Genomic DNA, 14,522 nt, shown 5'->3' on the forward strand with positions numbered 1-14,522 from the left:
ACTGATGCTAAGTGATGTAGGTGCTTATGAACCCACAAATGGGGAGTCAGCGTTTAAAGAAAAAATCCAGGATACAGAAATATTGTCTACACACAATAGTCATGTCTATTCTTACTTCAGTCATTGTGTTCTGTGCGTATTCCTCTCCAGATCTGTCCATCGTTCAGCACAGAACATCTCCTGCATTTTTCCATTGTGCAGGAACGTCCTGTTATATGGACCAGACATTGCTCCCCTACTTTTCAGTCTGACGGGTCTTAAAACACCTTATGAAAAGGTTTTAGAATTCTAAAATGATAGGTACCAGCCTTCAGATTAGGGCTGTTTATGGGTCCTGGACATGTGTGCATATTAAAACCACCCATGCTACAGGACAGACTGGTACATGAGCAAAAAAAAGTTTTTGCAAATAGGAGTTAATACCTTAGAAGCACCACAATGGGGTTAAATTGACCTTTTTCAAACCATAACCCATTACATATACAGTGTTCTTCCCAGCCCTGTTTAGGTGGTCCCACCACTTGGCACCTTTCAGTAACCTCCCGGCTGTTTTTTGGTGGTTACTGAAGAGTCGGGTCACTATACAGGGGCTGCCTCCAGTCTCCAATTACTTCTAACCCTCAAAAATTTCTGTGTGGAACACTGCATATACCTCATCAGCTACCCAGAATATGGCAATAGCAATATTAAGGTTAATCAGGGGATGTGGACACTGGGCGGTTCTATTATACCAGGAGTAAACATACTGCTTTTATATTGATTAATAAGGGAGTGTTTGATAGGAAAAGAAGGGTGCGAGCCAGTACTTGGCAGCAAAATGGACTGCAGAGTCTGCATACTATATCATTGGATCTCCCAAACCTGTCCTCAAGTCCCGCCACTGTTTTACAATTATTCACATGGATATGTAAATTGCATTGCTAAGACACCCAGAGACATGTGATTGCAGTTATCGGGAGGACATTTTGACACATTTTGGACATATTCAACCCTGGGTTAACCCAAGAGATAAGCAATTTCCACCAAATAAATGAGAATCAATGTTAATGCTAATGCTGCGGACTGTGACCGCACTAGGGACTTTCCCTTACTTACTGTACTCTACTAGCATTCCAGTGTCAGCTGCACATCAATGTTCTGGCTTGGCATTCTGATGGCATTCTGATGACGGCAGTCTGGGCCCAATGCATCTGCATGGCTACTTTCGATGATTTACTTGTCCATATTGTCAAATAAAAGCCCACCAATCACAAGGATTGGATTTTGAATGGACAACTGGAATGATTTTTGAAAAACAATTTTCTCCCTGAGCATTGCATTAGCTGCAGTTTATCGGCACATCTGCGGACAAACCTACACAGCTTGTCTTTTTGACCCCTTTTTCCACACCCCGTGCTCCTGTCTGCTTCTACAGCACTTCCTTATTGGCTCAAACTTTGTTCTTCAGCACAAAAGAAGTATAAACTGGTCTTTGTCTACCCAAGGATTAGCGTGGCTGGGACTCAGCAAACTAACAAGGCCTGACTTGTGTTCCCAGTTCCATATATCAGTTTCTCTCTAGATCAGTTACTGTCGGCCTCAAACAAATCTCCACTTATCTCAACTTTAATAACTTTTTAATATGGTCGCTCCTTCTTCTAGTCTTCACGCCACACACTGCTGGTGGAACCAAACACTTCCTGGGGTACCAAAATTACCAATACCTTGAGTTAGGCTGATTGTGCTTGGCCTCTTTACACACTGCATTAACACGTAAGACATCCACGTAGGGCATCTGGGCCCTTTTCTTTCATAACTTTTAGGATTTTACAACCATCTCCAGCTGTTACAGCATCCTAAACACCATTTTATTATGTACCATATGCACATTCCAATTATGAGTTTTCTTTTAAACCTATCTAGAATAATCTACGTCTCATGCATACCCGTGAGGAAGCTGAAACGTGTCGGGTTACTAGACGTTGCACCACCAGTAGGCTACATATTTTCTATGATTAGCTTAGCAATCCACTTCCCATGATATGGAAATGAGTCATGGACTTAAAACCATTTTAAATGTGTATTTGTATATGTTGTCTATCCACCTAATTAAAAATATATGCTAGATATATAGCCAAAAACCCCACTTCCCTCTCTTTATTTTATATGTACACTTTTATTATATGAGGGGGCAGCTATTTAATAATTTGTAAATAACTAAGAGAATAGGAGATACTAAAACCTTGCTTATTCTAAGCACCATTTTAAACAACACCCCAATGTCCTTGGTTTATGTGGCATGGAAAATGGCAATGACAACACAGGTACCTACAACACATTTCCCTTTATAATGTAATATACACTTCTGCTAGGTGTGCTTCACAGCACATACATGACACCCAAGGGCCTCCGAAAATAAGACAAAATGCCTAATGCAATGCACAAACCCTTTTATATTTCTTCAAATAAATGGATTTTGCAATCCTCTGTATGTCTGTCACGGAGTTCAAATTGGTATTTGGCACCTTGTTTGCACTGTGTAAACTGTGGGTGTATACAAGTATAATAATCATAAAATATATATATAGTGATTTATACACCCCATCGGGTGGATTTACCAACCCCAGAACTGTGCAGAACAGTATGTGATCACACCCATATGTCACTCCATTCCGTAGACTGTGGTTAGCACAACCAGGTGTCAGTCGTCTCTATGAAGTAAGGCCAGGTGTAGAATGCTAACTTTTCAGTCTTACCCACCCCCACCATGATGAAAAACCTGTAGGTTCACTGGGAGAGCAAGAAAATAGTTGTTAGGTCTTCACTGCTATCTATGGCCCCACATACCTCAGTGACCCCCATTTTTGTTTATCCTGGGGTCACCTGAACAAAGTGCAGAACTTATCCCCACCAATGGGACCACACAGAGCAATAAAACAATGGATGGAATTTGTAATGCATCCAAACTCCAAATGGGCCAACGTTGGGCCTGACCTATCTTTACAGCATGTCTTTATTTAAACTTTGGATGCTCCGGCCCCACCCATGGTTTTATTATATGGTTCCCATGGACCAGTAACCCTTTGATAAAGCTTCTAATTGATTTATTTGTTTAGAGATGCCATTGAGTCATTGATGTTATATTTTGTACTTTTAGATGTTTTATACACAGGCATCAGGGGAGGATCACAGAAAGAAAGATGTTTTTTTTTTTACAAATATTTACAAGAGTAACCTCGGGTTTTCTTATTATGCCTGTACAGGCTGATGAAGTATTTATTCTGCCCAGTGGTAGCAGACATGTTTACTGTTCTCCCCAGCCCCTTTTAGCTGGGCACACCACCCGGAATTTTGGGTTATAGTACAGAAGCTGCCAACTGCCTACAATTTCTTTCCATACAGCTTAAAAAAAATTCTGGGTTGAACACTGCATATTGACTCTCTAATAACAATACAAGGTTCTGATACAAATAGCATGCCACATGGATAGCGTTACAAAATTCAATAATCCAAATATTTACCACCAACCCAATGAATGCTATAAGGGCTTGTCCAGGTGAAGAGGAACAAGGCAGATAATAAATACAATTTAGAAAGCCCATTATTTGGTACCCAATCTATAGTGAGTTTGTGGTTCTTCAAATTAAGGTAAAGTGCCAAAAAGTGGTTAAAAATGGGCCTTCCAATTGCCTCATAGAATCCAGGAGAAATTTTTTCCCCCTGTTGGAGCAAATTGTACCAGGACTTATTGTATTACCTTCCTCTGGATCAACTATGTCCATAGGGTTTCATATCTGGGATATCTTTATTGCCCTAGTGCAGGGGTGTCAAACTAAAATAGACAGAGGGCCGAAATAAAAAAAAAAACTTAGACAAAGTCGGGGGCCAAATGTGAAATTTATTGAAAAAAAATTGAGGAAGTTTACTACTTCATCCATAACTAACAAAAACCCCCTCTACACACACTTTAGGGTTGAAAAGACTAATTTCTATCTATCTATGCAGGCTGTGTGTAGTTCATCCTCTCCCATCACAATTTTGTCTGACACTAAATATTACACTAAGCAGTCTCTAATGGAATAAAACAAACCACAATGCCCCTGGTAGTCAGGCACCATGTGATCATTGCCTAGGCTTTGTGTCACATGATGGGTGTACAGGAATAATGTCTATGTATTGCACGTATTGAAAATTATGATGTGAGGTGGTAATGTGGGCAGGCGGGCCAGATGTGGTTCATTTTTGAAATTCTTTAGGGAGCCAAAAAATAAGGACCTTGAGGGCCAGACTTGGAAACAGAACCAGAAAGAAGAATGAGAACTTTGCCTTTTTAGAGGCTTCTCTCCACAATTCTTGTGCAGCAGACTCAACATCACAGCAGGATAGGAGCAGAAATCTCTTGAAAGTCTGAGTTGTCACCAGAATATTTGCCCCCATTGGAAGATTTCCCAACACAAACTTGCACTTGAAAAGAGTAGCTGGAAACTCATTGGCAGTAATAGGAGGGGATTGGTCCAATGCTAAGTAATCATCTAGCCACTGATGTGTGTTGTGGTCATGACCCTGTGACTGCAACATGCGTTAAGGGTTGTGGGGTCTTTAATTTTAAGTATCACCCAATGAATAAAGTAAGACACAGTGCAACACACAACACACCACCGTAGTTTCCAGTTGATAAAAATACTGCGGGTTTGTTTTAGGTTTGCTGCCAGCCCATTTATTTTGACTAGGAAGACTTATCACAAGACACGTTAAGAGGAAATTGCTCATCAGTGAATTTATGTTACCACAATACAGCGCCGCGGTGTGTTTGTAGTTCTTGAAGAACCACATGGCAAGTTGGCTCGGTACTGCTGATCCTTATGTAAGATCAGTATTTTATAACCATGTGTTCAACCTTCCATATCAGCAAAATACAATGGACTTTCTCCTGACACGCTGTCCATCTATCTCTATGGAATGCTATGGGTCCTGTGCCAGGTAGGGCATTATTTGTCACACACACGCGAGGTGCGGGTAATTCACATTAATCAATCAATGAATGTAGTCACTTGATTCATAAATCACCTACACAGAAACATTTATGCCCATCGGAGGTCATCCACACCAACACAGGGATTATATAATTACATTATCTGATTTTATTTCAACAAGGAATAGTAGGGAAATCTCCCAATAGTCACATTTTCTGATAACATGTAAAGGAGGAGATTTCTCTTCAATTAGAAAATCTTTTCTTATAGATTCTTAATATTAAGACTCCTAAATAATATATTACTCCTAGATTGTAAGCTTTTGGGGGCAGGGTTCTCTCTTCCAATGCCACTGCCTGTCATTTGCAACCCCTATTTAATGTACAGCACTGTGTAATATGTTGACGCTATAAAAATTCTGTTTATTAATAATAATAATAATAATAATAGGAACTGAATGTCGGAAGCTGTTCCCAAAGTCACCAGCATTACCTGAGGTCTCCCTGCCGCTGACCCCCCTATTACTGACCACCATGCCTTGTTCTGTGCTGTGTGGAGGCGGCCATATTGGCAGAGGCAGGGCTTTGCTTCCCCATATCATTGCCTCTAGTAGGGAGAACAGTGATCAGCAGAATAGTAACATCACCAAATCTCACTCCAAATTTTCTTAGACCAGCAGAGGCAGCCATCCCTGAGATCTCAGACTGACCATACACAGGATTCACAGGGGTGCCCAGGCACCATCATACACCAGCAATTTTTCATGGAAAATCTTCACGTTTGCAGTTCAGGTTTCATGGCCATGATGAAGTGCCTTCCATTAGTGATCCAACCTTTGTCTTAATATAAAGTCGATTTTTGGTTTAAAATTCTGCTCCAAGCACAATGCAGCACTGTGACTTTTTTTCAAGACCAAATAAAATTGTAAAAATTGGCTAATGACGCTACTTGCAGAAGTATTAGTATTGGAAATCAATGATAATGGTATTTATGAATTTTCACTGAGGAAGTCCAGTCTCATATACAGCCGTTGGGGGATGTCACCCGGTGCTGGGGTCCTGTGTACCCGGCGGGTTGTACCATCTCCTCTTACCAATTATTCCTGGAACATAGGCCGGGGAGGTGACAGTTTCATTTGGGTTTCTGTCACCCCTAATAACCAGATTCTTCCTATCAGATTCAACATTCGGAATATAATAAGTTGCCATGAGCAGTCAATATACTTTTGAACACTTTGATCCACGTCAACCAGAAGTCAGATTTTCACAAAGTATAGGTGATGTTCCTGCCGACTCTGCAGAATTTTCAGGTTGTCATGCTTATCCTGCGGCCTCACTACCGAGGTGAAGCAGGCATGCGCTAGTGGATTGAAATCCCTTTACCTGAATAGACCATACTGAATTTAATGCAAGTGCATTTAGTGCATTCTGCTAAGTAAAAGCCGAAGGAATTCTGTTGACCCGTATTTATTGTGCATCCAAAAAACACCCGAGGGCACATGCCCCTAATAAAGCTAGAATCAGCATACACATTACAATAAGCCATAGCTACCAGTTCTCATCATTGCTCCAAATGATAATGAAAAGCAGATGAAAGCAGACACTTTGATCTGATTGGTTCTCACAACTAACTAAATGCTTTTCTAAATCACAGTGATACGAATAAAAAATGTTTAGCCAAAAACATGGGAGAAAACCCTCCAGCTGTTCAGTGGTTCAGCACCTCTCCCATCTACAGAGAACACAATCTGCCCCCAGCGGTCTGTGTCTTTACCCCTCCTTGACCTTGACTGCAATATCTGTATCAGCTGACAGCCCAATACCTTGGTACAAACAATATCACATTGTCACACCATGATAATTCCCAAGAAAGTGTCAGAAAACAAGTTTATACTTTGTATCTCATTGTATTCTATATAGAAAGCTTTGCCTTAAAGGGCCAGGACACCCAAAAATAATCATTTAGAGGTAAAGCCTCCCTGGTAGGGAGATTTTCCCTTACTTCCTGCAGTGTCATTGGGCACAGAAATTCATTGGATATCCCTGTAATATAAATCCCTGATTTTAATGCTTGTTTCTTTTTTCAAGAACTATAAAATAGGTTTTGCATGATTCTTACATGACCTGGTCACAGAAGAAGTATTGGTGTGGGCACTGCTGACTTTCTATAGAAGGACCAGGACAGTCTTGTTTATCCTCTTGCTCTATTATTAGGGGTTTATTCACACCTATGCATTTTTCTTTTCTAGTAATGCAATATTAAGATGCAAGGTAAGGTATACGGTAATGCATGCCATGGTGCATGTACAACCTGGTGTTCAACCCAGAGATTTTTTTAAGCCGCGTGGGAAGAAACTATAGGTGGGTGACAGCCTCTGTATTATGATTCAACTCTTCAGCAACCACAGAAAAACAGGCGGGTGGTTACTGAGAAGTGCCGGGCTGTGCGCCCAGCTAAAAGGAGCTGGGAAGACATTGATGTACACCTGCACCACATTATACAACGCATATTGCAAAAGTTCAGGTGAATCCGCAGAATAGGGGATGATAAAGGACTCTTATCCTACAGCATGCAGATGCATTTGCTGGCCACCTGAAAATGCTTTATGCCTGGCTGTCATAATGATCCTCTTGCTGCAATATGGAGTCGATGACCCTTGAACAAGAAAGCATATGAGGAGGACTTGCTGCCAGCATGTTTGATATAACAAGTATACAATACAGAGAATAGTTTTTTGAGATGTACAGATCAGCAATTGCAGTTCCCCCCTTTTCTCTCAGGCATCTTTAAAAATAAATCCAGCATGTGTGTGGAGGAAGGGAAGAGGGCCGGTGTGCAGGATTCCCAACAATCCAACTCACTCATCGGCCGCAGGACGGTGTGTACACACTGGGTGTATTAATGTCTGATTGGGGTCATATGGCCTATCCTACACAAGGCATTCTCCCCAACAAAACAATAAATGAGTGACTGGCTGCGTCCCATAGCCAGGTGCTTTTATGTACCCGGTGTTGCTAAGTGACCCCGTCGCTGCCCAAAGTAGCGGGGTAGCGTCCTGTCCGTTGGCAGTGATATTTAGAGCCGACACCGACACCCCTCCCTGGAATGTTTGAGCTGCAGATTAACCAGACCAAACACACAGAGACTGAAATATAACTGCACATGTAAACATAGGGGGAGGGGACTTTAACTTTAGACTGTAAAGCCTTTACCTCAATATATTCCTCAATACCCACAAAGGATATAAAGCCACTCTGTGTGCAACAATTGCCTGTGCAAACCCAGATATTGCTTTGTTAATACAGGTGTGATATCAACACTGTTCTGCAAAAAGTCTGTGTAAGGAGCAGAACTGTGGGAGGAGCCTTTAGATCCACCAACTACAGGCTGCCTGCAGAAAACTAGAGGAGGGGGCGGAGACAAGACCAGGCATCCTGCACAAGGCGAGGAAGAAGCAGTGACCGGTCTTCATTATAGTAAAAAATGTTTTATAATGGAGAACTGGCCAGATAATTTTTCCCCAATATACCAATAGAACAGTAACATAACTTTCTACAGTTGCAATAAAATGAAACATTATACTGGCTTCTAATTGAGGACAAGGTTTTGCAATGTGAATAATAAGAAAGTGTTTCCTATTAATAGTTTGATTAATAAAATGACTTTTAAATGTTATTTGTAAAGAATAAAGTGAATACCGGCAACTTCTGCTGCTCTTCAACAAACTGAATTAAAATAATACCTGGAAAAGAAAATTATTTCCAGAAGTCCCAGTGTGTCCCCCCCTCCCATACTGCTTTATGGTTCCTCCCGCTGACCCTATGTCAATAATGAAAACAGTAGGCAGGAAGGAACCATTAGGGAGTAATGGGGGAGGGTATCTGAAGAAGTTTCTGCATTGTACACAGAAAAAAAATTACATATTTCTTTACAATAAATTTTATATTAAACATTTGGTTTATTTAAAGAAGTTTCTTAGAGACAGACTTATTGTGGTGAAAACCCACTGAGGAGGTGCTTATTGTAAGATAAATATTCCTACTCTGCTGTACAGTTTCCCAGTCCGGTATCAGCAATCCTTATCGCTTAGTATGAACACAACATGCTGAGACAATTCAAACACTGCACACCGCCAACTGCAACAAACTGGAACACATCACAGAATATGTGACTGACATCAAAGTGCCATGATGAACTGGGTCTTCCATGCACAAAAGCAAGGCACCCATTGTAAGTGCTGCAAAAGTAGTGCACTGCTGACCAAAGCCTTGGGGTCATGGGCCATTTTTTTATTACACAGCACATTAGCAGCAGTTTGTTTTCAATGAGCTTGGGTTACGGGCCAGTAAACCAAAACAAAGAGAAAAATCTGGGCTATATCTACACGTGGCTGAATCGTGTTACTAGTTGCTGGTGATGTTAAATGTGTTGTGTGAACACAGGATGCCGATTGCTGGTATATGCTACTTTGTACCACCTTTTTTGTAACACAAACCAGCTTTATCCAAGACAAGTTTTCCATTGACCTGGGGGGAGGGTAATGGGGTCCTAGCCAGGGCCCCGATCAGAAAGTGAGGTCAACAGTTGTACTTATAGACTAAGCAGTCTATCAGCAAATTGCATTTTTAATCCACACAATCACAAGGTGTAGGACAAATCTTATTATGCTCCAATGAATGACAATAGTCATGTACTCTTAGTCAATGGCTTGCTGTACCATCTTTCCATGTCTGTTGATATGTTCCCATTGATTTCAATAAAATAAGCATTAAGCAGAAATGCATAAAAACAATAAAATACAAATCTAGCCAAACATTTATATCTAATACGTAAGTCTTTCGTCAATAAAGGAATTATCTGAATTTGCTCTGAGCATAAATTCCTCTCTGTCTTTGGAATCTGCATAGAGAGCAATAAATGTGAATCTGAAAACATTCAACATTCTTTTCATAATTCCTCTGACGGCTTCCGTCCAACGCTGCCAAAGTTGAAGTGAATCTTTAAGGTGGATCTGAACTTGGAAAGTGAAGACTTGCTATGGTATAGTGAACTTTGGGAAGGGTAATTGTATTTTGAAATACCCTAAAAATGTATCTTGCATCTGGAATTCCTCCTGAAGTTTGGCCAAGTGTTTTCTATTATGTGAGATATCTAGGCATTCCTGTTCCTACAGTCTCATAGCTATCTATATGAAATGTGAGATCTATGGCACTGCTGTCTCTGGTCTTAACAGAACTGTGGTACTGTGCTGCTTACAGTTCTGCTTGCTGGAGGTTCAGACACAAGGAAGCAAAGCCCTGCCACTACCAAGATGGCAGCCTCCATAGAGATACATAGTGCACAACAAAAGTATGGGAAGTCAGTAATAGGGAAGGGTCAGCTGCAGCCCTTTGCTCCCTACTTGTCTTTATTTGAGCATAGCTTCCAAATGTAATTTCCTGTGACTCCGACAAGTCATCCAGTCCTAGCAAAATCATTAGAAAATGTTCATCATTGCCCAGATTTTTATAGCTGGATTCTGGTAAATTTACCTCATGTAATGCTCAAAATAAGCCACGTGTGCCACCGGAATGCCGGTACTATATGTGGAAGTAGCACCTATTTCCATAATTAGTTACAATACTTTAATCAGTAAATGATCATTTAAAACAAGTGATACAATCAAAATCAATCTTTTCTAATGTTGTGTCACATGATTCTTTGAGTCAAAGTTTAAATGCAATAAGCAAAACAAGGATCAGTTTGTTGTTTATGCTCCACTAAATCCAAAAATGAATATGTCAAATTCTAATAGGTTTTTAAAAGTGAATACAAACATTATATGGAAGCAGTGATGGTTACATAAAATGTTGCCAAATGTGCTTGTACACTGCACTAAAGCCCATTCACCCCATCTCAGCCGGTGGCAGGTCAGATGTGATCATGTGACACCCAAAGTAGAATGAATAGGTCTGAAGCATCCATGTATAACGGCCAACCCCAATGTGTCTACAAGAGGAGGCACTAGGAAGAAGCTGGTGAGCAATTGGAGGATCCCAATCTGTAGCAGGAAACCAAAAGGCTGGAGAGATCCTTGGATAGGTGCAGAGCTACAGCCAATCACAGCTCACTTTGAGGATTTTTGGAACTGAATTAAGTTCAAAGTTTAGGTGTACAGCAAGCAGAAGGCTCAATGCCGCATTACTGGAGAGAATTATTTTTTAACAAACACAATCATTCAATGTTTTCTTATTAGACAGTGACCTATGTCACAGAGCATGCCAACACTGGCAACCCCGCACATGCTAATGACGGCATTGCGCCACATGCCAAGCAGGATCAGGTCACATGCAGAAAAAACATTGCTCGCTCCCCGCTGGTTGCATCACCTATGTAAATAATCATCCTGCTGCAGAGGATGAGGTGATACCTGTCGGTGCTTCCTGTGAGATCACACGCAATGTGATTCACCGGGTGATGTCACTGGCTGTGCCTCCACATGCCAAGGGTCCCACTGCCAACCTGGCATGTATTATCCAATTCTCAGAATGATCACAATTCCAGCTCATGCATCCAAACAGTATCAAAGTTCCCAAAGTTTACTACGACTAACTCTTGGCCACCAATTTTTAATCACTATTTTTGATTGATCCAACCATTGCGTCTAATCAATCAAATTTCAGCTGGGGAACACTGACAACCCTGACCATGCGTTGACCATGGCCCTGTGGGACACAGCTGCTAGAAACAAGCCTACAGAAGGCTACCAACCGTGACCCTAAATTATGTCCCAAATAGAAACTTCATCTCCACCTACAAGCGGGAAACCTGAATGATTCCACAGAAGGGAAAGATTTTTTTTTCTTGTCCAGGAATATCCTGTTACTATCCCAGGGACATTCCATATGGGGGAGACACAGATCCGTCTGAAGTGAAGGTGTAGATCTATACAGAAACATATGTATGAAATATTATGTCCTGTAATAACGGCCAACTCCTCCATGACTAGGAATACACAATCTGTATTGTTTTCCGATTGGTCAGACAATATCCAGAGTATATGTGATCAGCTTTGACATGCAGAAGCTCAATATTTAGATAAGTTACCCATAACCCCCTCAGTAATATTACACTGCAATCATTTAATTTGGATAGAAGACGCAGATCCTCTGCAAGGTTTCTACTGAGCCTGTGTGCCCTCACTTCCTGCCCTGTACATCAGTGGTCACCATGAAAGGAAGTCAGCTGAAAACATGGACAGCAATAGGAAATTGCCAAAGCTTCAAAACCATTCCTATGCTATCCAAAAAAAAAAAAAAACTGGAGTTCCGCTTTAACACGTAGACATGATTACGACATGGCTTCAGCCATGACCTTGCCATGATTTGCCTTTACATGTGGCACATTGCTGTTCCACAATTTCCCCCTGGCGTGGTGGGAGCTTCCAACAGATGCAGCACTACAAGTACCAGAACGTCCAAGTGCTCGTAGGCTAACTAGGAGCTGTTTGACAATGTTTGTAGGATAAATATACTGAGGATTTTGGGGATGCAGATATAAAAGGAAGCTATTATAATGAGGGAATACATTTTCTATTGTCAAATACGTCACTTTCTGTGTAGGTGTGCGTCATGGTTTTTAGGTAAGTGCTCTTGTATTGGAGTGAGTAACCCTTCTACATCAATAGGTTTATTCATTACGAGAAAGTGCAATATTAAGACACAAAGAGGTCAGATCAGGGATCGGTTATGATTGGTTGGCATGGGCTACTAACGTTCTTGGCTTATGGTCCAACCAGAAACTCTATGTTGGCTAGCCCTCTGAACATGTAGGTTGACTCACAATCCTAAACGAATATGGTGGGTTTCTGATCTAAGGAGATGGGCCAGTACTGTATATTGGAACACATCATCCCAATATAAAGGCAAGAAATCTACTTGAGGTTCATTGGAGGAACACTGACTCATTCATGTCTGCTGTTGAAGAACCACCAGTCAATAGAAGCCAATGTAGCCTCTATTTGTGGGGCCCCCACATTGTACCATGCTATAGTTAACCAATTTCTAAATCTAAATACCAACGACTTACCCTCTGAGCCTGGGTGATCATCTTCCTGACCACCTCCTTTATGTGAGGTTGTCCATCGATCGGTGGCTGCATGTACACGGTGGCCCGGGTCACCCCTCTGTAGGCCACAGTGTCCGGCCAGCCCAAGTCCAGCTCTGGGATGGAGCAGTCCGACCTATCCGGCCAGTATTCCAAAGAATGTACGGCATCTTCTTGTTGAGGGTCTCCTTCTCCTTCTGTCTCACTGTTCTTCCTGGGGTGACTTGAGTCCGGGTCAAAGGCTTCAACCTTGCTGGAAATCTTGGCCAGTTCCAGCTCGGATAGGAAATCCCTAATGTTCTCCTTTTTGATCACCTCGTGGTACTTGTCCTCCCCAGTGGACACCAGAGCCTCCAAGGCTAACCGCTGCTCCTCGCTGTAGAAGAACTCTGGTTTGGTCTCACTGGACCTCCAGTTGACGTTATTATTGTCCAAACACTGGAGCTGGGAGAGAGCCATGGCTGGAGGGAATCAGAAGAAAAACTGCCCTACCTTGGAGGATCCTTGTGGAAGAACGTGTTGTGGTGGACCTTATCTGGGTCCAACTGGAAGAACCAGATATCTAGGTTCCCGGATGAAGATCCCCTTCCTAAGTTCCCGGACCCTTAGATCCAGCAATGAGTCTATAAAAGTTGGTCCTGCTGAATCAGATCTTGTAGATCCTTGGGAGTTGATCTGGCTTACGGGTCCCTATGGGATCAGTCTCTAATGGATCCCTGGTGATCAGTTTATGGTGGATCCTTGGAGGGAGGGGGGATGAGTCTATATTGGATCCCTGGTGATCAGTTTATGATAGATCCTTGGAGGGATCAGTCTCTAGAGTGGATCCAGATGGAGCTGAGTCTGTAAGTTGATCCTATAGAAGTCCTCAGAGCTGATCTTGTAGTTGACTTTCTGCTCCTGTCCCCATGGTGCACAGAATAGCACCCCCTTGTAAAGTAGCAGCTTGCAGTCCCGGGGCCCCCCCAACCCTGCTGTCCCGCAGCCGGTCTCAGTCCCTTCTGCACAGCTGCAGCTGCCGCACTGATCTGCCCCCGGCTTCTACAGGTAGCCGCAGCACCATGCGGGGTCACGTGAGCCGGCTCCCGGACACGCCTACATTCAAGGCTTCGCTCACACCCTGGTCACATGACGCTGCTGAGAGTTCCAAAAGTGAGCAGGAGGAATGCAGAATTCTTCTCCGGGGCCACAAAGGGCCCCAACTTATAAATCATAACATGGGCTCCTGACTATGGAAACTTGAGCCACAGGAAGACTTTTTTTTTTATTCTTTTGAGGCAATGGTCCTAAATTGTGAATTTTTTCTTTTAGTGTTTTTATTTCTATGTATCAGTATTATTATTTTAGGTGAGGTGGCTTACTCAGGGGAAACACTAAAGGAAGTTGTCACTCAGGGAGAAAAGTGACAGGTTCTCTTAGTAGCACCCACCTATACTTACCTATGTCATGTGACCCCCATTCCCCCTCTGCCACATACCTGCCACC

General features: G+C 42.1%; 2 protein-coding genes across 2 annotated transcripts in view; one reads left to right on the plus strand and one right to left on the minus strand.

Annotated features, from left to right (window-relative positions):
- SLC5A10 (solute carrier family 5 member 10) overlaps positions 1 to 14,522 on the plus strand; it is a 92,848-nt gene that overhangs the window by 42,354 nt on the left and 35,972 nt on the right. The gene's annotated exons all lie outside the window — the stretch shown is intronic.
- On the minus strand, positions 12,646 to 14,080 carry LOC140335083 (protein FAM83G-like). The gene has a single exon (XM_072417457.1). It carries the CDS (start codon positions 13,494 to 13,496, stop codon positions 12,984 to 12,986), a length of 513 nt encoding a protein of 170 aa, XP_072273558.1. The 5' UTR covers positions 13,497 to 14,080; the 3' UTR covers positions 12,646 to 12,983.

This window comes from Pyxicephalus adspersus, chromosome 7 (genome assembly GCF_032062135.1).
Source record: "Pyxicephalus adspersus chromosome 7, UCB_Pads_2.0, whole genome shotgun sequence".
NCBI classification, from domain to species: Eukaryota; Metazoa; Chordata; class Amphibia; order Anura; family Pyxicephalidae; genus Pyxicephalus; species Pyxicephalus adspersus.

Coding starts and splice junctions, on each gene's coding strand:
- LOC140335083 (XM_072417457.1), bottom strand. CDS start 13,496: ATGGCTCTCTCCCAGCTCCAGTGTTTGGACAATAATAACGTCAACTGG.